Here is a 26165-nt window from a genome sequence, read left to right as displayed (position 1 = left end):
GTGAATCATAATCACATTGATAATGATGTGTTTGCGTTGGCCTGTCTGTTGGTCCACCTCTTTGGTGCAGTCTGAATTTTTTTTTTTTTTTTTTTGTGGCAGATATGCATGTTCTCCTGAGGATGAATACTCCTCCAAAATGTCAAATTGTCCAATTCTTCAGTTTAAGACGTGTTCAGTGCCAATTAGCAACTGTTGAAATACTCACACACTAAACTGAGATGGTGAATTTACTGAACACACCTGTTAAACATTAGCATTGTCACTGTGAGCATGTTGAGCACTGTTCAGTAGTCTTGTTCAACAGTTGTGTGTGTGTGCAAGTATCTCTTTTTTAAAGCACCAAAAATCAAACCCCAAAATGTCCTCACATTACCCAACATTTAGGAATACTGCATTTTGTCAACATCGCCTGTAGTCAGTTGCAGGTACACTGTACAGTAAATATCCACATCGTATCAGGTTGATCAGAAGTTTACAAGCTGTGATCACTTTAAAGAAAGTAATGTCGACTTCTGCTCTTTGTGTTGACACGAGTTCAACCATTCATCCTTTTCTGATATTGTGTCATTTCAAGGATTTTCAGAGGCTGTCGAGGTGAAAGTATCTATTATTTTGCAAGAAAAACAGCAAAAACATGTTGTTTTTTATAGCTGAGGTGTCTGCTGACCCCCACAAATACGTATTTTATCTATTTAACATTTATTGAAACCCTTTGATGGGTGGTTTGGGAACCACTGATCACAACCGCTGTCAGACTAATGTATCATGGCAATCTCTGCACTATTTGCACCATATCAGTATAAGAGAAAGACAAACATAATTAATAAAAAAGAAATGTGATAACAGGGGGGAAGAAGCACAGTGTGCATGGGAATCGGTGATTTCATGTTCCAAACACATTCTGTCTGATTAATGCACAGATACAGCGCCTTCAGACTTCTGATTGTTTTTCCTCTCGAGGTTGGTGTGGGTGTGAAAAGCGCAATGAATGGTCGCTTGTCCGGGAAGTTCAGGACGAGGCTTTTGTTTGAAACGGGCCGGAAAGGCGCTGATAAAACTCAACGACGACGACAAGGATTTCTATCCGAGAGAGCGACACGAAACTTCCACGGCGTGAACCTCGAGTGCTCCGATTGGGACAATGCAACGACTCCGCATCTCCAGAACACGCGGTGGGCGAGGATACGTTTTCATAAATGAGTAAGACGGCCTTTGTTGTGGTGTATCTTGGAGAGAAGTGGGAAGAAAACTAAAAAATAAGGTGAATCTCCAACATGAGACAGAGGCGCCACCTGTTAAACCCGGACTGTTTAGAAGATGTTCACACAGTTTGGTGCTGCTCACTATGGAAACATGTTTTTGGTTTTTTTTCCATCAACCACAGGCTGAGCACACAAATAAAGACAATGGAAATTATCTCTCTTTCAAATTCAAAATACAGGCGAATTGTTTATCGAGAGAATACACAATCACACGATGGCTGGATTTCAATCAGGCCCTAATTAAGATTGAACCATTATGTTCATCCCACGCTTTCCATTTCATTTTTAAATGTCAGAAGCATAATTATGTGGTATGGTTGGTTGCATAAGGTTTGCTATACATCTGTATGAGATTCAGTAACATGGAGTATTTATGTTCCGTGTCGTCAGGGGAGTTAACCCTTAAAATGCGTTCTATTACAAGCAGTTGTATCTTTTTAGGATTTGGTTATTTCTCTCTCACAGTGGAATCCTGATGCTTGTTAAATCAACTTTTATTCATCCAGATAGCGACTGAGATTCAGAGAATGAAATTAGTTTTTCTGGTCTGTTGAACGATTGGATACCGCCTTAAACCAATTTCTCGGTTTACACAAAAGATTCCTCAGCTGCCTGCTTGAAAAGCCTGATACACGGGAGCAGTTCTTTTTATTGATCTTATTTTACAGTCTCCATTTCTGGATTTTGTGCTGTATCCCCCCCCCAAAAAAAATATCAAAATCAAATGCTAGTTTTAAGTATAAATGTTAATGAACTTAACTATTTGAATGTCTATTTTAGCTTCATAGTTCAAAGTGCGACTAGAAGTTGAATTCACACGAATTAAAATGCATCCTTGCTTATGACTCTTCTCCATTTGTGTCACATTTATCATTATCCGGTTAATGTCTTTCGTTGCCATTAAGCAAAAGTGAAATAGTCTCCCTTTAACTTTTATTGCAGGAAGATTTAAGTATATCTGACCACTATGCTTTAAGAAACCAACTTGTTAGTTCCAACCACATTTTTTGCTTCCCATAAAGTTCAGATCAAGCCTTGTATAATTATAAGTAATTCTAACTCCTCCGTTTGTGTATTTTTACACCCGTCTCCACAGATTTGAAATGTCAGTCTGTAAGCAAGTTGTTGTTCAGTTGCTCAGTGGAGAGGAAAGCGTCAAGAACACTTTCAGATTCCATGCAGAGAAGTGTACTAAACCAGACCAATTTGTCACAAATGTAACTTTTTTTTTTTTTTTGGTTTATGTTCAGGAACTAAAATGCACACAGGATGTGGTTTGTGCTACATGTAAAGTGGTCTAGTTCCTGTTAGAGCGTAACATCCAGACAGGTCATAACTCAGATTGCATCAAAAGTAGAGTCTTTATTGATGAGTGGGCAAAAGAACCACCTCAGTTAAACTGTACAGTTACAGAATATCATCTCGCGAAAGGAATGCCAGACGTAAAAATTATGGACCTCAGTTCCCGCCTTACTTCGTCTTTCCATATCAACATCTGTACAAGTTGTAATCCCCAGTCTTGAATCTATGAAATGCAGTGGAATGCATGCAAATACAGTATGCAGTGCAAGTGTCCACATTTAGAAAATTGACTGCACAAATATACAGTATATATGCCTAACATACTGTAGGTCTGACATTTGTATTCTCTTCTTAATTTGGAGAAAACTTCATATACTTTTAAGCCGGTTACCGCACAGCAAACATCTCCGGGGTCGTGTCCAGCCTGAAGGCGTTTTTGATCCAGGACAGGACACTCAGATGGGGGACATTTCTGTTGGGGGGGTATAGATATAAGAAGGCCTGGAAACATTCAAGCTTTCTTTCCATTAAGTGCCACTTCATTTCTTCTTCTTCTTCTTTTTTTTTTTGTATTCTGGTGAGAGCATAACAATACTTTAAAAACATTCCCAAAATCATCATTTGCTGATGATTTTTTTTTTTTTTTTTTTTTAAACGACGTAATTTACATCATCATTCAAGTCATTCAATTCTCTCGCCTGTTGTTTTCTAATTATTCCGTCCCCGTTTTTCATAATCCATCTCTACTTCACATTTGCTTGTACACTGAAAAGAAATACTACATTTTCAGTTACGGAAATCCACTTAAAGGATACATTTCCATAAGTATACTGTTCAATTTTGCATGATTTTGAGACACCAAGATGAGGCTGCTTTCATATTGACTCGATATTACTGGAACCTATTCTATCATCATTGTTTCTCTCATCTCTCTCCTCCTCTCCTCTCCTCTCCTCTCCTCTCCTCTCCGTCTACCTCTTCCTCTCTCTCACACACATACACACAAATGCTATATAAAAACACACAAGCAGGAATATACATTCCTGTACAGTCTGTACAATATGAAATCAAGTCATATTTCAAAATAGTGTCATCTGCTTAACATGTATAGTTTACAAATAAAGGAAAACAGGCATTTTTTTTTTATGATACAAAGAAACCTGACACGCCCTAAATCAAGTCCAAAAAAATCAAGCATGTTAGGGGCTTCTTGGGTTCACAACGGCTATTTAAATGTATCCAAGGTTATTGAGTCCATTCAATATTCTGCAGTCTCCTTTGAATTACATGAAAAGGCGTCCGGGGTGGTCTATGAATCCATTCAGACCCTTTGAGTTCCTTGATGTGTTTCAGAGTTAGTAACGCTCTGATCAACACTTTCTATTCACGGTCCGCAGCAAATTTCTCTTCAAGGATTTCAACCCACTGTGGGTCCGTGGTGTGCCTCAGGTGACACAGAAACTCATTCTCAGTTGAAAGCTCTGGGGCGTGTCCCATTGAAATAAGGCAACGTTATTTTTAAAATGGCATCTGTCACACTTAGTTGGAGCGGTGATACTTGTGATCTTTCCTACTTAGTAATCATACAGTACATCATCAGAAATACAAACCATTAAAGTGTCACCGGGGCTTTTCTGGGTTCAAACCTCTGCACCTGACACATTTATTCAAACATCAACATTCTTAATAAAATGGCACTGTGCCCGCATTTGTCGGCAGCAATTTGATTTTGTTGTGCAAAACAACAAAACAGACACTTAACCAAGGTGCATTAGATCACTTCTACTTCCGCCAAATTCTCCCTTTTTAAAACTTGAAACATTCTCTTAATTATTAAGCTCATATCGTATCACATAATGCAGTAGGCCTCATCCTGGGGCAGGTGTTGTTTAGTCCTCCAGTAGGTGGGCAGGTGAGCTCTCAGCACTTTCCTCAGGTCCTCGTTGAGCAGGAGACAGAAGATGGGGTTGACTCCGGCTTGGGCGAAGCTCATCCACACTGTGATGGAAAGGTACCTGTGAGGGATGGTGCAGGACTTGACGAAGACCCTCCAGAAGCACGCCACGATGTAAGGAGCCCAGAGGACCAGGAAGAGCAGGGTGATGGTGTAGAACATCCTGCCCAGCCTCCTCTCTGACCTCACCTCTTCCATCCCGAGCAGCCGCCGATGTTGATTGTGTAAGTTCTGCCTGATGCCCAACAGAGTGGGTGGCATGGGGCCACGTCCGAACCCTGCAATCCAGTTAGCGGCAGCTTGACCCGTGGCCCCAGGACCGTGGAAGGTCCAGTTCTGGCTGATAGCTGGCACTAGCTGGACGGGTTTCATCTTGCGGTGCCGGTACTCAAACAGCAGCAGCTTGGCGTAGAAACCGTGGGTGGCCAGGACCACCACAGCCAGCATGAGCATGAAGCCCAGGGTGTCGTTTGTCTTCAGGTAGCGGTGTTCAAAAATGCACTGATCCTCGTCACGGATGAACTTGTACGTCCCCACATCGAAGACGGGCGGGAACGCCATGGCCACGGCCAGAGTCCACACCATGCAAATGATGGCGGCGCAGGTCCAGATGGTCATGCGCTTGGCGTAGAATCGGTGGTGGGCGATGGCAAGGTAGCGGGTGACGGCCACACAGAACAGCATGAAGGCAGCGTGAAAACAAAACAGCACAGCCATAAAAGCCACAACTTTACAACTCAAGGCGCTGTAAGTCCAGGCCGAGCTGTTGTGGACGGAAACCAGCACAAAGGGGAAGCAGGCGGCGGAGCGAACTGCATCGGCCAGGCACAGGTCCAGGAGAAAGAAGTAGGGAGCCTTGTGAAGTGTCCTGTCTCGTAGGACCAGCAGGGAGACCAAGAGGTTGCCTACAAGGCTGACACAGATGATCAAACCCAAGAAGACCAGCTTAAAGTAGGCAGACACATCTGTGGCAGAGATTCCTCCACTGTTGCCGCCGCCGCCGCCGCCGCCACCGCCGCCGCCACCGCTGCTGCCGCCTCTTGCCATTCCACTCTGCGAAGCCAGCACAGCCAGCAAACTGCCTGGGCCATCGATGGCAAAGCTCTGGTTAGCCATTCTATCGCCTTCCACTGGAGCCGGCCTGGTTCGGGCCCTTTTTATAAACACTACTGATCCTCCTACAGCCGTCGTCTCCCGCGGCGCTCTCGTCTTTACAAGGAGAGGCCGTGAGGATCTTTCCTACATGACAGACTCATCTTTCCTCTTTGTCCACAACCTCGCCACCTGTGAACAGAGACACGGATGATTGAGGAATGGAAAACAAGATGTCTGACGGTGCTTGTTAGGTCTAAAAACAGTCCACTAAACGGAAACCCAGCTCACATCTAACAGCATGGATGTAGAAGTGCTGTGTTGGGCAACACAGTGGAAATCTTTGCCTTCCTGTTTCTCTAAGGCTGGGATCAGATCAGCAGCTCTACAGCATGCCAGCTCCTTGGCTCTCTCAGTAATTACCTTGCCCGTTGCTAAGATACAACAGCTCACATACTTTGTGCAAGTGTGGGTGTTTGAGTGAATGCATGGGGGTGTACAGGGGGATGGAGCAGACACAGTACAGCCAACACTAGGCATGTCCAACAAAACAGAGACGTTGTAAATGAGCAAAGAACATGTTATGCTGTCTCTCCGCCGCTGATGTGTGTGTGTGTGTGTGTGTGTGTGTGCGTGTGTGTGCGTGACAGTCAGTTAAAGAGCACAGGGTGAAATCTGTACCATTCACAGCACAAAACAACTATGAAAATATAATAGCAGAGCGGGCAGCCATTTTTTTTTAAATTTTTTTTTTTGTTTGTTTTACCGTAGGCCTACGTGTGTGAATTTGTAGAAAGTTATTATTTCGATAGTCATAGTCAGGCCTCAGTGTTTCAGCAAGGAGCCTGCAGTGTGTCTCGTTTAAAGAAGACATGATTAAAAACATGAAAATTAAATTTAAAAAAAAATAAAAAAAATCCAAGATGCAGCCTCGTTTGAAAAACTCCTCTATAGCCTGTAAGGGGATAATAAAACATAGCTGTGCTTGTCTGGGTGGGCCGTGTCTATGTAGGCCAGGAAACATAATGTGAATCTGCTGTAACTGAGGGCTTGTTTTTCTCCCCATACATAACAGCCCTCTGCCACCTTGACAAATATCGTTTCACATGATTAGATAGCTGTCATGTCAGCTAGGCCTAAAAACACAGGCTGGACGCAAAAACAGATGAACAGGTGTCAAAATCACCTCTGCTGTGTGTGTTTGTGTGTGTGTGTGTGTGTGTGTGGGAGGGAGGGAGGGAGAGGGAGAGAGAGAGAGAGAGAGGATAACCTACCTTTCATCCCTTCATCTTTTTTGGATATGTTCTTCTCTCACGGCAAAAACAAAAAAAGGATCCCAGTCGCTTTGTTTCACTGTTTGTTAAATCGAGAGAAAAACACATAATAAAGCCTCATGCTCGTGCTGTACCTCTCGGGCTCAAACAACACCTGCTATTCATAAATCCATCGCGAGGAGAAATCGAATGGAGCAACATATAATAAACATAAGACGGCAGAGGCTATCTAATTATAATCAACAGCTGATCAAACAATCCAGGGTGAGGATCTCTGCCACATTTAAGAGATATGCATGAAAAGCATCCACCGCCACCCTTTTACAGTCTCACACGGAGGGATGTGTTCATTTGTGTCTGAATATCATCCGAGAAAAACAGATTTTTTTTTTTTTATGTTGCATCGCGTCGAAGATGGATTTCCAGAAGGCTAGAAACAGACGCGATGAAAAAACACAATCTTGATCTGTTCACATATATCCAAATGATGTCAGATTTTCAATGCTTATAATAACCCACCCACAAACGTTAGAGAGGAGGGAAAAAAAGACTCGCGCATCCCTTAAATGAATCGTCTTGGCATGTATATTGGCTAATGGCACCAGAACAATTAGTCCACACAGACAACCGCCTCGATTCGCCTCTTTCCCCCATCGTTCAGTAACAAAAAAAGGCGATGCATTTACCCTGAACTGTCAATATGCAGTCTTTGTTTTGCTGTCCAGCGAAGGTGGACTACATCTTAATAGTCCACAATAAAAAAAGCCTCCGTGACAGAACAAATTCATTTCTGATAATAAAAAAAATAAATAAAAAAAATCCAGCGATGTCACGAGGAGAGTCACGTCGCCCCAAAAACGCTTTGTCGAAATCACGATTTGAAAAGAGAAAAAAGAAAAAGAAAAACAACGCGGCTGGATTAGCCGAATTATTCCTGAATAATCCCAATTATGGCTGCTTGCAAGGAGGCAGCTCGCACATTCGCGGAAACCGTCGGTTTTATTCGGAGAGAGAGAGGCGGAGAGAGAGCGAGAGAGAGAGAGAGAGAGAGAGAGAGAGAGCGAGAGAGAGAGAGAGAGAGAGAGAGAGAGCGCAGTAAGCTATTGTGAGCAATTTGAAAGTGATGTTTTATTCTAACCGTCTCTCCGGCATCATGTAGGCTATGACGGTGTCTGTTTTGTCACGCAGCGAGGAGCTCCGGCTGTAAACAAACTGTGTGTCTTTCATCGGTCTCCTGCTGCCCTTGATGACAGACCGGAGCCGGAATGACACAGACGGGCATGACAGGACAGCAGCGAGGAGTCCTGGGTCCTCTGGAAGAATTCTTGGGCCTCCTTGTTGTTGTTTTGTTGTTGTTTTTTTGTAAAGATTATTTGATCTGACAGTACTGTAAATAGCGGAAGAGTGAGTGGTGTGACATGATGCAAAGGTCCCAAGACTGGAATCGACCCCGGTACATTGCAGTAATGTGCTACGAAGGCAATAGTATAACACACATTCCCAGGGGGACCCTCACATCACCAAAACCATGTTCCACACAAAATACATTGTTTTTATTTTCTATTTCTGCAACAACAAAAAATCATGTTTGGAATTTAGACATACCTTTCTGTATTTAACGCTTTTAAATTCTGACATTTTAACTGCTGACCGTTAATCACTGCTACCTTGCACCTCCTATTATTGTAGTTTTTAATGATCCTATCTTATTTAAAGGTTCTATATAGAATATGCAGAATACAAATAGTGGCTTCCCCTCTGTGTGTGTGTGTGTGTGTGTGTGTGTGTGTGTGTGTGTTGTTATCCGGGTCTGCCGGTGCTTTGTTTACACAGCCGGTCCGGCACCGCTTGCCATAAATGCCTGTTTCTGCATGTGAGCGTGCTCCGCCGGCGAGGTTAACATTGTTAGCTCTGTCAGCACTGTTGCCATCGCTTGAACCGTTAGCGGCGGTACCGTTAGCTGCGAGCCGCCGGCTCAGCCGTCGCCATGTTGAGAGCCTTGTGGAGGCAATATGCTCTGAGTTTCGTCTTGAGCACCTTTAAGTAAGCAACTGGAAAAACTCCAACAACTCTGGATTGAAATGGCAGTTTGTACAGACGTACATGTTTTGAATTACAAAACTCATAATCTTACTGGCTGATTCACCCTCTGTGAAGTTACCGCGGTACACTTTTGTGTAATTTCTGGGAGCATTTTGCCTTTATTTGATACCAGAGAGCAGGAAGGCGACAGGACATGAGGGATGCAACTTAAGTCCCCAAGGAGGAAGCATGAATGCCATATAACCTGATTTGATTGACTTGTCTGATAAGCAGCAGGACTACATTGAAATTAACTTCAGAACGTGAAGATTTTGTGGGCTTTAGAAATGGAGTAAACAGAACAAATTTTGGACTAAAACATATCCAGACGGTCAAATTTGGGCTAAATAATGGCTGTGATGGATCAGATGAAGCCACTAAATCCCTCAACAAAGTAAACTGTCCCTCGGTGCTATATCACATGGAATGGAAAGAGGAAACGTGAGACAATCCCCCTTAAACTGCCGTTTCACTCACAGAACCTCTTTTGGAAATCACTGCCTAACGTCTCCGTCAGCGGTGCATTGCTTAAAAAGTCGTTAATTATTTCAAAGTGAACGTCTGTGGTAGAATTCACACCGATTATCCTCCTTGGGTCAGTTTTAAGTCTGCTTAAATTTTTAATACATTCCACTCTCAGGCTATATGTGACCATCACACAAATGAATCCACTCCCGCCCTTTTCCCCTGCACAAGAACTACGAAGTGCTCCGATTAATAATTTAGTTTTAAGGCCAAATACATAATCCACATAATCCAAAGGACGCCCCGGCATCGAAGGACGTTTGTGGTTTTTGACGTTAATTCGAGATATAGAAGATTGATTTAGCAGGAAATCACAAGAGTTTACATGACTCTTAAAGGCTCCCAAGATCAAAAGATAAAGATGATATCAGCCTTCTAATCAGAAATAGTCTGTGACATCGCGTTACGTAAAGCATCCGAGGAGGTTTCCTGAGAATTTCTCATCTTACAATGGCCAGTTTGCTCTGTACTCGATGACACCGTGATCTCAGTGCAATGCGTGACCTTTGGCTGCTATCTGCAGCTCATGTTGCCGCCTGTGTATATTTGTACTTCAGTGTGCTCCGGAGACAGAGCCGAAAACAAAAAAAAAGCCTCTGATGTTATTTTTGTGATGTGTCAGTCTCGCTGCACTGCAGAGTCATTACTGTGAACGGTGGAACTGTCATGCGCACCTCAACTTTTGCAGGAAAAGACGAAGAAATAAAGAAAAGACACGGTTCGAGGATATAGGACCACGTTTAATGGCAATACACCGCAAAAAAAAAGAAGAAAAAAACCTGTCAACACTTCAAACATGTCATTCAGTGCTTCAGTCTGTCTGTGAGGTTGTTAAAGTAGTGCGATAGAGTTTTGTGTTGTGTAACAACAACAGTATGGGTTTCCTAGCGAGAATCAACAGGAAGACTTATTAAATGAAATGTGCGACGGTGAGGAATAAATATGTCACGTCGGACAGTCTTCCCCACTTTTTGTCCCTCGGGCAGCATCCATTTCAAAACGTATGTTAACCATAGGTTGTTTTTATTTTTAGGCATTAAGGCAAAAATACTTTGCATTTGTAAACAAAATTCCATTCCAAGTTTTCTTTAGTGTCCCACTACCGTAACGTTTTTTTTTTTTTTTTATGTCTTTCATTAAAAGACATAACAACACATGGAATTCACAAAAAGTTAAATTCACGGCAGTGGGGTTAGACAACAGCCTACACTCACAACAACAATGAAAAGTGTATTATAGGACCGATTGAATAAATCAGAATAGAACACCGCGTACGCTATCCTAACGCAACGTGACAAGAAAAAAGTCATTACAGATCACATACAAAACATATACTGTGCTTCAGTGTTAGAGTGATCACAATAATGCTGTAGAAATGGGGTAGTGATTGACTACTGCTCTATTACCTAGCACACGTTTCACATAATGCATAAAAATATCTGTAGTATTTGTGTAATCACTTTCTCCTTGCATGGAAACACTCGTAACTTGTACCCTTTCATTTGATCAAAACATGTACTAATCTATAAACTCACACAGTGACACACAACTTCAACAGGAGACTCGTGGTAGTATTTTTTTTTTTTTTTTTTAACACTTGTTGGCTTATTTTGGAATCATGAAAAGGCACTTCACTTGAAAGCAGATCAGAATGAACTTTTTGTGGCATAATCAAAAACGGTGCAAGACCAAAAGTAGTCCCATGATGAAGAGGGCGCTGGGCTCCTGCAACACTACCGAGAGGGAGACGACTGCACTCAGAAAGATGACGGGTGGCATCAGAGTCCTGTTGGCGTCACGCTCAGACTGGATCTCAGAACCCTCTGACAACGCGTTGGGTGGATTCTCGAATAATAATAATGTGTCGGGGGAAATCTGGGGAGCATCTTCCTTCTCTTCCCAGGCTGAGGAAGACTGGAGCGCTAACTTTTGCCCCACGTTCTCTGCGAGTTCAGGCGGTGGTGGAGTTTCACCTTCTGCTCCCAGAGACGCCTCGCTCTCTGCCACGGGGGACAAAAGCTCAGCCGTACCGCCTTCATCATTCGCCGCAGACCCGGTGGAACCTTCTGATAATCCCGCAACAAGTTCGCTCAATCCCACCGCGACCTCGCGCTCAAAGCCTCGGGTCGCGGTGGGAGAAGCGACGCTCTCGGCGGGCAGTTCAAGACGAGGATGGCCGACTGGGCTGTCGGTCGAGCCGTCCTCTCCTGTTGTTGGCCGCGGATTTGTCTCTGTGGTAGGAAGATGAATGAGCGAGGCCTCAGAAGGAGGGATTTCCCCTCCGCCCGCCTGGGAGCCGTCTGATCTCGGCCTTGACTCGCGTTGCAAAGAGGGGGTTGAAGCCGGCGGCAGTGCGCAGGGACTACTGTCTATGGGCACCTCTGACGTTTGGTTGCCTAATTCACAGTGGAGTCTGGGTAAAGGCTGTGACTTATTTGGCCGGACCGATTCACTGGCACAGAGTACAAAGGATGAATTAGTTTGAAGTGTGGTTTCGGAAGACATGTAAGGGAATTGTTCACCTGGGGATACAGTGTGAGCGGACAGTGTGCCATCAACAGATGGAGGCTCTTTGTTCGGTGGGACACTGGGACCAGATGGGTGAACCGCAATCTGTTAAAAGTACAACAGCGAGACGACAGCGACGGTTAGGAGAGTATATCGACAAAAGGGGAGATATTCTCATTCCACATTAACGTTGCACGCAGAGAAAGGAAAAGCATTTTACTGCATACTAATGCTTTTCTGTGGAATGGATCCCATGCCGACAATGTAATTGTGAGAAAATGCAAACACAACAGGCACAGTATGATGGGATTGACGACAAAGATATTGGCAAAAATGTACATTTGAATGCTTTGACTTCCCTTGTCGTGAGTGCAAACAGTGTAAAGAGATAGTCCAAACGATGTTTTCCTTTAACTGAAGTCGTTTAAGCACAAGGACATCCAGGGGAGAAGAAAATGAGCTCAATGCCCAGAAGACCAAGTGCAAGACTAAGAGACGTACAACAAAAATATCAGAAGGGCTAAGATAGTGCAAGTATATAGAGGAATATGTTAAGGCTTAATACCATATTACTCTCATGTTTCCTGATGTAAATCCAGCTCGACCCTGTATCACTTCTGAGGGGGAAAACACTACAGAACTGGAAAAGTGCTCTCAGTAGAAGATCATTGCCAGGTGTGTCTGCAATGACCACTATCGTAATATCTTAAACCGTCTAGAGCGATAACACGTTGGCTGTTTAACGCTTCCAAACCGTGAGTCCTGCTGTGTGTTTGGTTTTGCGAAAGCTGTTAGCTCCGTTAGCTCTACTAGCGTCGTTAGGCGATAGCTCTGTTAGCCAATCGCACCACAGGACTTTGGCTGTTAGTCAGTTAGTCATTTGCTAAACTACAGCTAGTTAGTCATTTGCTAAGCAGTAGCGAACACATTATCGTTCCCAGGATGATGGGACGACATTAGTCTCGAGCTCTGTTTTTAACAACCACTGTTTTGGCTCACCGGCCGAGGGGACTGGTCAATGAAAAAAATCCACCGGCTAAGCAAATTTTTTTTTTTTACCATCCAAAATATTTAATTGACTTTTCTTAGAGAAGAGGCAAGAGCCAAATCCTAAGCAATTGATCATGGGCGATAACCATCCCAAAAATTGTATAAAAAAATATTTGCTACCTTCCCAGCTGTTACTGCTAACGTCATACTCCGTACACTCGCTAACGTTAAGCACACGGTGCATACGCTATGACCTAGAGAGCAGAAGACAGCAGCAGCGCTCCTGTAAATGACACCAAGACTCTCAGTGGAACCTAGCATAGTTTTTTATTACATGACTATATTGGTACAAACGTTTACCCGCCAGTGTGGCGCATAGCCTTCCGAGATTTACCCGCCAAACAGAAAATCGACCTGCATTTGATTTGGTGCTTGGCAGGTGTTGGACAGACCCTGGATGTAATATTTGAAGAGTCCAAAATGAAGCGGTCGTTGACCACTTGCGTCCCCTACCGGTGGGTTAAGAGTAGTGAGGAGTCAGAAGTTAATGGCGTTTTAATATGTTTTTTTTAAAAAGGTGTGAATTGTGGCAACCACTATAGGTCCTTGAGAATGCAGTCATAAATAAGCACAACAAATATTAGGCTGATGGGTCCAGTAGTATGTGAGATTAGCCGTGGACAGACATACTGTATACAGATATGCGCTCTCACTCACACACACACACACACACACACACACACACACACACACACACACACACACACACACGCGACCGAACACAATCTCCTGGCAGAGATAATTACAACAATATTGAGTAAAATATACATGTATGATTTCGTGTGCTCACATTTTTGTTCTTGGAATTCTATGTTTCATATATTTACACCATAAACTTTGTCTCCAGAGAGAACTTTGTGTAAATCTCAGAGAGAAATCTATTAAAAAAAATGATTTTTATAGCACCACGAATTGAGTGAAAAGCTAAAGGAAACCAAGCTTTTGCGCACAAGTGAACCATTAAATAAGCGGATCCTGGTAATTACACTGACAATAGTTTAACTTGAGAATTAATTTGTCAGGAATGATTAAGTCTGAATGTTTAACCCCAGAAAAAAGATTCTTAAAATATACTGAATGACGTATGGAGTAAGGAAAACATGTATTGATTGGAAGGAGCTGATGTTCAGTAATTTATCTTGAATTTCAATGCTCCATCAAAGGGAAAGATCATGCATGTGAATACTGATGTCAAACAAACATGAGTACATGCCAGTAGTACAGATATATGTGTGGTATCAGTGAAACAGTATAACCAGATCACATGTTAATACTGGAATCTGTTATGCCGACCGTCTGTAACTTCCTTTTCTACTGAAAAACTAATTTCTTCCAGTGTGATATACCTTATGTATGGAACCCATCCAAAATCAACTTTTGTTTTCCCAAAATGCTAATGTTAGCCTGCAGGTAATCCCGCTTTTAAGCAGCTCAACAGTTCTCTTTTCCACCATGTTGAGCAACGCGGAAACTAATTTACTCACATGTGGCAATTCTACATTTAAGGGAAATTGTGAAATGTGCTTATTTGCTTTCTTGCCAAGAGTTAGGTGACGAGATTGACACCACTCCTGTGTCTGTTCATTAAATGGGAAGCGGCAGCCAAGAGGCGGTTAGCTTAGCTTAGCGAAACATAAAGACCGAAAGACGAGACTCTTAACGAGAAGTTAAAGTAATAATCTCAAAGAACAAACATCTGTTAAGTCACTATCTATCGCCGAATGAGGCACACTGTATAGATATAACGTGCTTTTTTTCTCCTTTGGACAAAGTCAAGCTAGCTGTTTCTCCTGCTTTCAGTCTTTATGCTAAGCTAACCGTCTCCTCCAACTTCATAGGGGCAGATATGAGCGTGGTATTTATCATCTCATCTAACTCTCTGCAATGAAGTGAATTGGTGCATTTCCCAACATGTTAAACTATTCTCTTTTTTTAAAAAACAACAGGGTTGCGTGTGGTCTGAAATGAATTTCAGTAACATTTCAATGCGAGTGATACAAACACCTTGACAACAGCACATCATCCTCAGTCATGATCACAAATAACGTAGACATATAGACGTGCTTAAACACATGGTGTGAATGAATGACAAATCCGAAAAAGGTGCAAAAAACCTGGACAGCATGCGTCATGATATGAATACGATAAACAGGACGGGGAGCATACGGTACTCGTGCTACAGCGGTGAGAAGCGAGACGTTACCTAAGTTGTTGCTGAAGCTTCAATGAGCTGTGAACAATATAAACAACCAAGCCAGTGATGATGAGCTTTAAAAGTCGACCAGAAATGTTTGTTACGTTTTTAATTAGACCGAAGGGATAAAGCACTTCACCTGCTTACCTGTTAAATCGGGAACAACTGCATGCGACTCAAGATCATTTTAATCTTACAAACGATCGGCTTAATGTCTTCTGCTGACAACTAAGTAAATGTGATGAACTTCCAGACAGTTCATGAAGAATATAACCCAGGTGAACCCTGTTGGTTAACAATTTATTCAATTAAAAACCACTCCTTTCTGTCCCATTCGTCTTTTTTCCTTACGCTTACCTCTATGTCAATCTCTGGCTGTACGATGATTGGGCAGACACCTATAGGTCTGACGAGTCCAGTCCTGGAGGTCCGGGCTTCTTCTGCTGATGTAAAATAGATGATTACGCTGTGAGAGCCCGATTTAGTTTAATCACTCACCAGACAAAAAGCATTCCACATGTCTTCTGTGCCTCCGATGGGATCTAGTGCTTGAGACTTAAATCTTTTCACAGAAAAGCTCGATTACATACTGACCATTTACAGTATGAAGTTAGGGGGATAATAGCGAAGGACACTACTGAGTGGCACCATGGGAAATGTATGATTGACCATTTTAAATCCCCAACTTCATGGATGGGCAATACTGGCAAAAGTAGCCTACAACTTCAAGTAGAGTGATCACTTCTACATCCTATGAAATGCAATCATTTTTAATCATCCGTTATATTAATGTTTCATCGTTTACGTCTCAGCGGTCTCGGATAACGGATTGATGTGTCAATAGTGATTTTGGACGGCAGTCTTCATCCTGTACCTTCGTCCTTTTCCTGCTCGTCCTCTGAATCGAAATCATCATTCATACTGAAAGAAAAGAGAAATCGGAGTTATAAAACAAGATCAAATTTTTTTTAAAACTAGACAAAAATTCAAAAAGTACATCCTTTAAATGTCATCATGATTTTAACACAACGTTGTATTAATGCAAAACATGAGGCCTAATAATAATAATAATAATAATTCAGTATCAGAGTCGACTTCATACTGGTGGAAATGTGGGGTTGATGCAGTCGGTGAGACCTTTGAAATAAACCAAGACCACGGCTTTGTAGCCAAATCCTCCACAAGATTACTCGGACAGTTTTTATATCGACGACTCGTCTTTGACCATAAAAGCAGAAGCTGAATCAGCCGACAAACTTTAGGCCCCCGAAAATTGAAAATAGCATTTAATATATAAAGAAGGCCGTGTTTTAAATGGTGGAGGAAGGTGGTCAGACACCAATCGTCTACACCTGTTACAGATAATTAGGCTCAACATTTGCTGATGCGGCGTTGCCGTTAATGTGCCGAGTTAGCCATTTTCATTGAATATGGCTAAGTATCTCTTTGGACCGTATTTGTATGTTTTGCACAGTTCTGGTTCTGAATGCTGCACCGGCTGAGCGGACCAAACGCCTCAGAGATTAGACATCTTGTTAAAGAGTGTTTGTTTAGATAGACGGCAAGGTGGGAAATTACTGAGTGTGGACACGTTGTGGACTGAGGGGTCATTGAAAAGTGCAAGCACAATATCAGTCAGTATATCATATTTTTATATTGGAGCAAATGTATGAAATATAATTATATTGACATTGGGCTAAATGCCTTTCTTCAACTGCCCAATGACACATCATACATGACGTGATTTCATATCTACTGAAATCAGATCCTAAATATGTACAAATTGATGGGAGAGTTGATACAATTTAGCCATGATTAATTTTAAAAATAATCTGCAAACTCACGGCACAGAAATGTTTCCTATAAGAAGGCGCTCCTGTTGAAAGAGGGGGGGGGGGGGGGGGGGGGGGGGGGGGGGGGGGGTGTTGCAACATTGCAAAAAGTCCTTTAAAGGATGCCAAATGAACTAAAGGTCAGGAAGTGTGAGGAGCATGTGACAGCAGCTGGAAGAGCCGTTCACACTCCTCGTGGTTATTGCACGTCCACTTTTATATCGGTTAAGTAGATTAAAAATATGATAGAGACGTGACTAAGATCTGTGCATCAAACGTGAAGCTCTGCACATCCTGTAAACACGTTTTAGAGCTCTAATGTGGCGACCGCAGCATCCTCAACAACAACTACAGCTGAATTTCTAAAAGAAGACATCAAGCTCTTTTACGACGCATTTGAAGGTTATATTAAAAAGGTGTCCAGGGTCCAAACCTGAAGAAACCTTCAGATCCCTAGTGTGACCTGAGCCTGATGTTGTTCTAACAGAAAACAGGGTTCGTTGTGATCGTGTGTGGGTGTATCCACACACACACACACACACACACACACACACACACAATCACATCTCCAGATCTACTCGATCTGGAAGTCGTGACCCCGTTTGGCCCGGGTCGCACCGCAAAACACCATAAATCGCTCAGTCGTCGACGCAGAAAAACATCACCCTCCCTGCTTTGGTCTCAGCATTCAGCTCCATTATCTGTGTTTACCTGAGGAGGGATACACTTCGGTTAAATATCTGAAAACTGAACCTACTAATTCATATCCCCTTGCGGTAAGTAAAAGTGTCTAGACTCGTTTTCATCCCGTAGTAACCTTTTATCCGAGTGTTAATGCGTTCAAATCTAATTATCAGTGAACTTCAAAGCAACCCGATGAATCCATAATGGTTGCTACGGTGGGGATGTCGGCACAGTTTCTTCTCCCCGAACTCCCCCCCCGTTTCCGATCGGTGACTCATTCATCTCCAACGACCCATCTGGCCCCTTCCAGCGTACAAACAGACCTACACGACAACTACATCAGAGCACACCCTGTTTGCTTCCTTTATGGGTCCTCATAAACTGGAAGGAGGGGGGAGGGGGGGGGGGGGAGTTTCCCACTGTCCTCCGTCTCTGTCACTGCACATATAGTGAGATTCATTACACAATCTCATGTTGATGTAACAACAAAAAGGCACTTCATTCTTCCTCTCAGGGATTAGCAGATTTAGGTGATGTAAATAAAAGATGAGAGGTGGTTCGAGGTGCCGGCTCCTCGAGGGGAAAGAAGCCAATCTGCTGCGATGAAATTGCTCCTCTCCCCTATGACTCTGATAGAAAAGGTCAGAGGTAAATCTAATGGGGGCAGGGAAACGTCAGGCCTGAAATCGACACCTGCCCTTTTGCCTATTTTGATCGCCCTCAGACACCACTGGATGATTGGCATTCTGAAGGGGGTGTGCACTCTTTTTCCAAAACTCATTTCTATCTCTCACTGCAGCTATAAACAAACTTTTAACTCCGCAGCGTTGACGCTCACCCCTTGTGCTCTCATTACGCAACAGACCGTGTAACTGTGTTTATCAAGATCCAGCACGTCTTAAGTGGCAGAAGTCCTGAATAAAGCTGAATGCTCATTTCAAGCAACACAAAAAAAAACCAACGCTCACAGGGAATTAGTAGGCAACTGGAGCACCGCAGCTGTTGCACAAACCCCAAACGTCAACTGCTCTTGTGACTTATCCCTTTACCATTTGACGGCTAATATGCAACCTGTGCCAAAAGTTAGGGCTATTTATTAGACGCCAGGCTCTGAAAGTATCATCGTTCTGTAATGATTACGCCTTCAGCGTCTTCATTTCTCACCTCGCAACACCTTTGAATAAAAATTGAGCTTTTAACCATTTAGGATAAATAGCGAGCAGATCAATCTGTGGATGTCAAAAGGTCAAAAAGGGAATCTCTCGGACAGTGCCAAAATATTGCACTGAATGGTGTGTCTGACAAAAGCATGCAGTGTGACGGGAGGAGGTTTACCTGTACGCCTTCGGAGATCTCAGGATGCCTCTGACTTGCTGCAAGTCGTTGTTCGTCTGGCCGAGTCGTCTTCGTAGGACAGGAGCAGCGTGACCACGTAATTCATAGAGGAGTTATTGGCCCAGAAGTCACCATCGGAGGTTTCATAGCGGACGACAAACTCAATGCGAGAGCCGTGTGTGGTGTAAGGTGGTGCAAAAGACAGCTTTGAAGGAGAATTGATCAGTGCTGCCATCATGGGAGCCCTGGACATACTCTGCTGGGTGATCAAAGTAAGTGGCCCAGTGGTCCATGGTGGATCTGATGTAAACTGCCTTGTGGAAGAGACGTTCAGGACCCGTATCACCCCACGGAAGGCAAGTGGCTCACCCTCTGCAGGAGACATCTGCTCGACCTCCACCTTGTTCAAATGCACCGCCTGCAGCAGCGCGCTGTCGGTGGGCGCGTGAAACTCTGGCTGCACACGATAGCTCGGTTCTCGCTGGGGGCTTGCGATACTTCGCCTCCTCTCCTCCCCACCTTGCGCTCTCCTCTTCGTCGTCCGAATCGAAGGCGACGAATTCCTTCACGTCCACCAGATCCCCACCTGTTGTGTCGGCAAAAAAACACTCTTTTCCCCGGCGGGCAGCGCCGAATGGATCCGCATGTACTCGGCGGTCTCATCGTAGATGGAGTGGCCTCGCTTTCTGGCACCGGGGAGCATCTCGGGATGAAGGCGGACGTTTCTCGGCGTTGTCGTCTTCATCATCCTCATCATCCTCATCATCAATATAGTCGCCGTCGTCCAAGTGGGACCTGCTGTCCGGACGCTTCGGCTGATCTGCCGGTTTTAATCGTGGTGAACAGGCCCTCTTGACTTGGTATGGATAAAAAAGACATATCTGCAGAGGGTACAGTCATGGAGCTGTGCGCTGAAGAAAGTACTGTGGCGTCTCCAAAAAATAAAATAAGAATACACTACCAAATACACATTGTTTGCGCTGCAGTGCCGAGTGTAGATCCTGCTCGATCGCTGCGCTGCGGACAGAGCCTCTGAAGTCAACGTGTGGCGTTAAATGTCACCCATGGAAACATGTCCTTTACTGCCAGCCCTTGTGAGAGTGTATCCCCTGGTTACATGACTTTATGCATCGCAGTTTGGCTGCTGTCGCGGAAGGAGCAGCCTCTAATTTTAGCACTGACCTACGGGGCTCTCCGTGCCCCAAATGTGTCTTTTAAATTGGTATAATCCTGCGACTCCCCCTTGTTCTGTTTGGTTTGGGCTGGCTGAACGCCCACTACTGGAAATTGGATTATTAAAGTGATATCATATAAGCCAAATGCCACGTATGACCTTCTCATATTCAGTCTATGGGTAAACTAATGTATAGACACCATCAGTATATGTTAAAGCCTCTGCAAACACCGTCAGCTGGAAATTATTATTCCAGCATGGAAATGTCTATTTCATCACATTAGACTCTCATGGGGTAAAATCCCTAAAGGAAATGAAATAATAAACACACTCATTTTTAATCAATATTGTATGAATATGTATGTGTCACAAAACAAAAGACCGAGCTGTATAAAACCTGATTAGGAGGCTACAGTTGAGTGCGTCCACTTCTGTGAATAAAACACATTATCTAAATCATCACACAGACGAGTGTTTACGGCCTGACGCCTCCATTGGAAAGCCAATTGTTTACATTTGGGCTGTCATTTCAGGTATTGAACCATATATGTGATTAATTCAAATTTGTCATTTTTTTTTTTATAACGTCTGTAAAAAATAATCTCACAGATAGGACGTTGTAAAATGTGATAAAGTGATACAATACACAGTGTATTTAGATGTATTTGGGGTAAATGAATACATGATGTTTTGTATCCATTGACGTTAGGATTATCTCTGCTGCACTAACTCGCTGCGCAGTTATACCGCTGCTACAGATAGTCTCATCTAAACACACCCTTGTTTGTGATTGGTGGAGAGGTTTTAGCGCGGCGCGTCGTAGCCAATCAGAGGATTGTTTTTCTGTCACGTCGGTGCACGGATAGTAAGCTAACGGATATTGCAAACATAAACTAATCTAAAGAACACGGGTTCTTTCTAAAGGCGGTTTTTTAGCGGGGAACGCTTTTTGCTATTTGGACCGAGTCTTTCTTGTTGGACTTTTATTCGTGAAATGTGGTGCGGCCATCGCTGGGAGGCACGAGACGTGGGTACGTTAGCCAACTAACGTTAGCAATAGCAATAGCCTGCTAATTTTTTTAACGTTCCGCAAGGCCGCGGAGAAATACAAGAGCTGCTTCCTGTTTTCGCTCCTTTTGAGAATGTAGGTTACATCACGATCCGAGTTACGAAATCACAAGCAGCCAGGTCAGTGGTGTAATCGATTGCATTTAAGTTTTGTTTTAGTTGTGCTTGCGGGCTACCTAGCCTGTTAGCTATTTGGCTAGCTAGCCAGCATGAGTGAACTGACGGGCTGCAAACAGTCCGCTGACTCTGCATCGAGGAAACGGTGTCCATCACCCGGCCGCGATGAAGGCAGCACGATCCCCTGCCAAGTCCACAAAGGTAGCAGACGCGTCAGATGAAGCGGGGGTCACTTCGGAAGTTGCAGAAACTGTGAAGCCGAGAGTAAAGAAATTGCCGGGAGCGAGGGCCAATCAAAAGATAGTGAGGGAAAACCAGCTGCCGTGCAAGCGGATCAGGGTCAGACAGCACGGAGGGCACCAGTGCACTGCCTGTTAACAACTCCAATGTTGATGGTCACGATGCCAGCAACGCAGAGAAGCCACAGTCCTCGGATGCACGTGGATCTGCCGACGCAAAGGAAGATACTGCGAAGACAGCGGGGACAAAGCAGCGTCCCTCGGCGTCCCTGGACCAGACCGACTCCAGCAGCCATCGCAGCTGCCGAAGCACTTGCCAGTCTCACTGGAGCAGACGGGGAAGACAGTCAAGAGACTCCTTGTTCCTCCGAAAAGGCGAAACCGGTGAAACAGGGGAGCAAGTTCAAACAACGTGGGAGCCACCACTCCTCAAGAACGGGCTCTAAAACGCAGGCTGCTGCTGCAGACAGCTCCACATCTGTGCACAGCACTGACAGAGAAGATGCAGATGAGATGCCAGAAGCGGATGATGGCGATGAATCTATATCTGGATCTTCCTCCACTCCAAGCTCTTCTTTCCCGTCAGACAATGAGGACAATGATGATGGGGAGTGTGCCATTGTGTCGGTCAAGATGGCCCCGGAGATGAGACAGTCGGTGGCTCTCCTGGCGCAGGTACAGATGAGACTGGAAGCCCTTGAGAAGAAAGCGCCCGGCTTCACCAGCGGCTGGAGCTGAAGATCAGCCGTCAGCGGCGTCCACATCTGGATCAGCGCAGCTCCATCACAAAAACCATCCCTGGCTTCTGGGTGACAGCTGTATCCTTAACACGAAACATGGCTCTCTTTTTTTCCCCCTCATTCCTGTGTCGCGTTTTGAGTAACTGAAATAAACACATGTTGTTGTCTTTTCCTTCTTAACTTCAATGTGCCAGCTGTTGAACCATCCTCATCTCTCGCTCACATTGACGAGACCGACGAAGACGCTCTTAGTTACATGACCGATCTTGAGGTAGGAAGCAGGCGGTGCGTTCTCACAAATGTTTTGGTTCTTGTGTGTGCCTAGTAGCGACATTTAGACATTTCCTGACGTCTTTTTACAGATTGAGTCTTCAAGAATAATAAACTGGGCTACAGGATCCGCTTCCACTTCAGACGAAACCGTATTTCCAGAACAACATCATCATGAGGAGCTTCACCTCGGGATGGGAGGTAAAAAAAAAACCCAAAACAACCTCTAACTAACAAACAAGAGTTCACACTGGGTTATGTAAACTAAAGCCATGTTTCTCAGCTAGACTGTGTAGAACATTTACAGGTTTGCTTGTTCCACTTCACTTTGCCTTACTTGACCTACTTTAAGTTGCAGCTTTTGAAATATCTTTCAGGTTACAGGTCTCATCACTGCACGTTGTACAGTGTGGTTGGTTGGTCTGCACTTGGTATGTGCAGGATGCAGCATTGGTATATTTCAATGCACAAAGCCCACTTTAGGCCGGTCACCTATGTACACACCGACAACCGGAGGTGTAATAGTAGCTTGTCTTTGAGGTCTTGTATTATGTCCCTTATCTCAGAATGATCTGTAGGCCGGAATCAATCTAGAGTCCCTCGTCTCGCTGTCCAGTTATCAGAAGTTGTAACCACAAACTGTTGCAACGACGCGTAACAATTTTCTCACGTCTATATGTATCACCCACTATATGCGTCTGTTTATCCTCTTCTACTGATGCAACATTTGACATTTACCTATGCTGCCTTCTAGAGCTCCCGAAGAATAGAAGTAGCTGGCATACATAATGAATCCACAGTGTTTGTTAGACATATATATATATATTATACTATATATATATATATATATATATATATATATATATATATATATATATATATATATATATATATGCCATGTATATTTAGTTTTTCAAAACTGCAAACGCAGCTTTAAACATTAGTTTCGACCAGGATACATTGAGTCATAGGTTTGAATAAAAATAACTCATTCCTGGGAACAACTGCTAAGAAGTGCTGAGAGTGACGAAGACCTGGACAGAAAAAAACAACACAATAACCTGCAGTTGATGCTACAATAAAGTGATCATTCATTTGTTGTATTAACTGTTTGTAGATACGGATGGACAAACTATTTCATTCTTCATATTTCATAAACTTAGCATGGCAGGGCGCTTCAGAGATGTTCCCATTTTCACCTCTCAGACCGACCGTTCTCTGCTAGTACATAATATCTTGTCCATTTAAATTATGGCTCACCTTCTGATCCTGGCTGCTGGTGTGTTCTTTTTTCTTCCTTTTTTTTATATAAAGGATCTCCCATGTCGTTCTCCAACCCCATCCTGTGGCAGCGTGGACAGAACCAGACGGCCCACAGCGAACCCAGGAAGTCGTCGCGCGGGGGTCTACCAGACCTTCTTCAGCTGGTTCAGTGACCACAGCAACCCGGGGCAAGATGATGTAGCGCAGGTACACCTGGCACACACACACACACACACACACACACACACACACACACACACACACACACACAACACACACACACACACACACGACGCCGGCTCTGCTGACATGTCCTTCAGCCGCGCCAGCCTGCGTTCATCAGTGTTATGATGAAGCCCTTTTGTAACATTTGATCCCACTAGACAACCGTTCATTGCGGTCATGTGCCACATATGTGCTGGAAGTTTCAATGGTTTAACAAAGTGTAGTTTCTTCCATGCACACATTCACATTTTGACACCAGGAATATGTTTTTTTTTTTTTTAAGCAACACTACCTTGATGCTTCTTCCATGTGTACATTTGCTACATGATGCTCAAACCTTCGTCCTCAAATTAGCAGGACTGTGTTTGGTGTGTGTATATGAGCACATGTGTCCAAACGTATTAAATATAAATGACTCCTGTGCTGTTTAGATCCTGAAGGACGACCTGTACAGAGACCCTCTGAGGTACTACCTTACTCCGCTGTGGGAACCGAGGGAGAACGGCAGGTGAGACGAAGAGATTCTCATACGTGTAATGTGTAGTCGGTGGACAAACCGCTTATTAAGCTAAAAATTCTAGAAATATCCTCAGCCCCAGGTCCTTCAAATTATAGTTCATGTGTGAACCAACAGTTTCCTGCCTACACCCCCCCCCCCCGCCCCCCCTATTTCCCCCGCTGGTGAGACCAGGTGGGATGCATACCGAAACAATGAGAGTGTCTCCTGTTAACATGAATGTGTGTGTGATTTATTTTTTTTTTTTTTTTTTTTTTTCCCCCTCCAGCGGTGGCAGCAGCGGGGCCAGAGCAGCTGACAACGGTAATGGAGACGAGTGTGTGGTGATCTCCGACTCCGACGACGAGCCCGGTGAGGAAGCTGGTGAGGCGGAACAAGGCCGCAGTAAGAAGAAGGAGGAGGAGGAGGAGGACGAAGAAGAGGAGGAAGAGGAGGAGGAGAAGAAGAAGAGGAGGAGAGAGAAGAGAGGGGACCAAGCGCTGGTCAGTGCTAATGTCAAACTTTTAAAAGACCTGCCTCAAACCCTACTGGTCCACACGGCTGGTTTGGGTACAGAGACCAGTATATATTGGTACTTTTTTTTAATTTTATTTTTTAGCTTAGTTCAGCATATTTTGAGGATAAAGGCAGCCGTTGTGAAATGATTTTAGTTTGAAATCCACCGTGTTTGCTGTTGAGGCCGAGGGCTCGTTAGCGCCGAGTTGACTGGCTTGTGTTGCAGCTGTAATGTTACTGTTTGGGTAATGCAGGCTAAACTGAATAGACAGGAAATATCTCCTCCTCAGATGAGAGTCCAGAGGAGGAGATGATGGTGGAGAAATTGTGATTGACGGTAAGACCACTATCACAACAAACAATCAGTGGGGGTGTTGGAAACCTGGGGGGTTTATATTTATATTTTCTACTTTTCTTGATGATGCTGCTTTTTAAAAAAAAAAAATTTACAATTTGACCGTGCACTAATGCTAAAATATAACACAAATCTACCGCCTCACTTCTGTCCCGCAGGCTCCGACGACAGCGGCAGGAGGACGACGAGGCCTGAGAAAGACGGCGACGAAGAGCTTTTTACGTCAAACGAAGAAGGCAAGTCATCGAGGGACCAGAGAGACCAGGAAAGGATGAAGAGGACGCCGAGGTTGACGAACAGTACCAGAGCAATGTCATTTTTATGCACAGGATATCAGTTTTTTTGTTTTGTTGTTTTATACCTAAAAGACATAGGAGCATTTTAAATCAGGGTTAACCGTAATAATAAAGTCAAGGCAGCGTGGTTTTCCCCTCTATTTTATACAGTCACCACTGTGTATTCTGATCCACTTTTTTTTTTGCATAATGTTTTTTTTTTTTTTTTTTTTTTTTAAGGCATATTATGCCAGTAGTGTTCTTCTATTTAACAAGAAGCATCATGCAAACAGCCTGCACACACGCGTTAGGGGGACGGCGTTGTTTAGT

The 26165-nt window shown here is 43.9% G+C and overlaps 3 protein-coding genes across 4 annotated transcripts; 1 reads left to right on the top strand and 2 right to left on the bottom strand.

Moving 5' to 3' along the window:
* Positions 1 to 1775: 1775 nt before the first annotated feature.
* On the bottom strand, positions 1776 to 7878 carry LOC137873409 (probable G-protein coupled receptor 173). Its single transcript, XM_068711632.1, has 2 exons — positions 6888 to 7878; positions 1776 to 5805 (listed from the first exon to the last, which is right to left on the bottom strand). The coding sequence occupies exon 2, from the start codon at positions 5635 to 5637 to the stop codon at positions 4417 to 4419; it is 1221 nt and encodes a 406-aa protein (XP_068567733.1). The 5' UTR covers positions 5638 to 5805; positions 6888 to 7878; the 3' UTR covers positions 1776 to 4416.
* A 2335-nt stretch (positions 7879 to 10213) lies between these two features.
* Positions 10214 to 19814, bottom strand: LOC137873408 (uncharacterized). Of its 2 annotated transcripts, none has more exons than XM_068711629.1 (4): positions 19098 to 19814; positions 16121 to 16167; positions 15604 to 15689; positions 10214 to 12107 (listed from the first exon to the last, which is right to left on the bottom strand). In XM_068711629.1, exons 2-4 carry the CDS (start codon positions 16164 to 16166, stop codon positions 11166 to 11168), a joined length of 1074 nt encoding a protein of 357 aa, XP_068567730.1. In that variant the 5' UTR covers position 16167; positions 19098 to 19814; the 3' UTR covers positions 10214 to 11165. The 2 variants fall into 2 exon arrangements, with proteins under 2 accessions (XP_068567730.1, XP_068567731.1); XM_068711630.1 differs by having other exon boundaries at positions 15604 to 15686.
* A 1300-nt stretch (positions 19815 to 21114) lies between these two features.
* Positions 21115 to 25805, top strand: tspy (testis specific protein Y-linked). Its single transcript, XM_068711628.1, is given in 17 exon segments — positions 21115 to 21638; positions 21640 to 21691; positions 21694 to 21795; positions 21798 to 21982; positions 21984 to 22401; positions 22404 to 22513; positions 22630 to 22648; positions 22651 to 22713; positions 22804 to 22851; positions 22854 to 22880; positions 22883 to 22906; positions 24020 to 24105; positions 24107 to 24175; positions 24625 to 24701; positions 24979 to 25147; positions 25150 to 25192; positions 25496 to 25805. Coding segments are annotated over 17 exon segments (1623 nt in total). The 5' UTR covers positions 21115 to 21548; the 3' UTR covers positions 25537 to 25805.
* Positions 25806 to 26165: the final 360 nt, after the last annotated feature.

This window comes from Cebidichthys violaceus, unplaced genomic scaffold (genome assembly GCF_023349555.1).
Source record: "Cebidichthys violaceus isolate CVI_PGR_0920_01 unplaced genomic scaffold, fCebVio1.0.p SCAF_165, whole genome shotgun sequence".
NCBI classification, from domain to species: Eukaryota; Metazoa; Chordata; class Actinopteri; order Perciformes; family Stichaeidae; genus Cebidichthys; species Cebidichthys violaceus.
The sequence above is the reverse complement of the archived record's forward strand: the minus strand, read 5'-3'. Positions and strand labels throughout refer to the sequence as shown.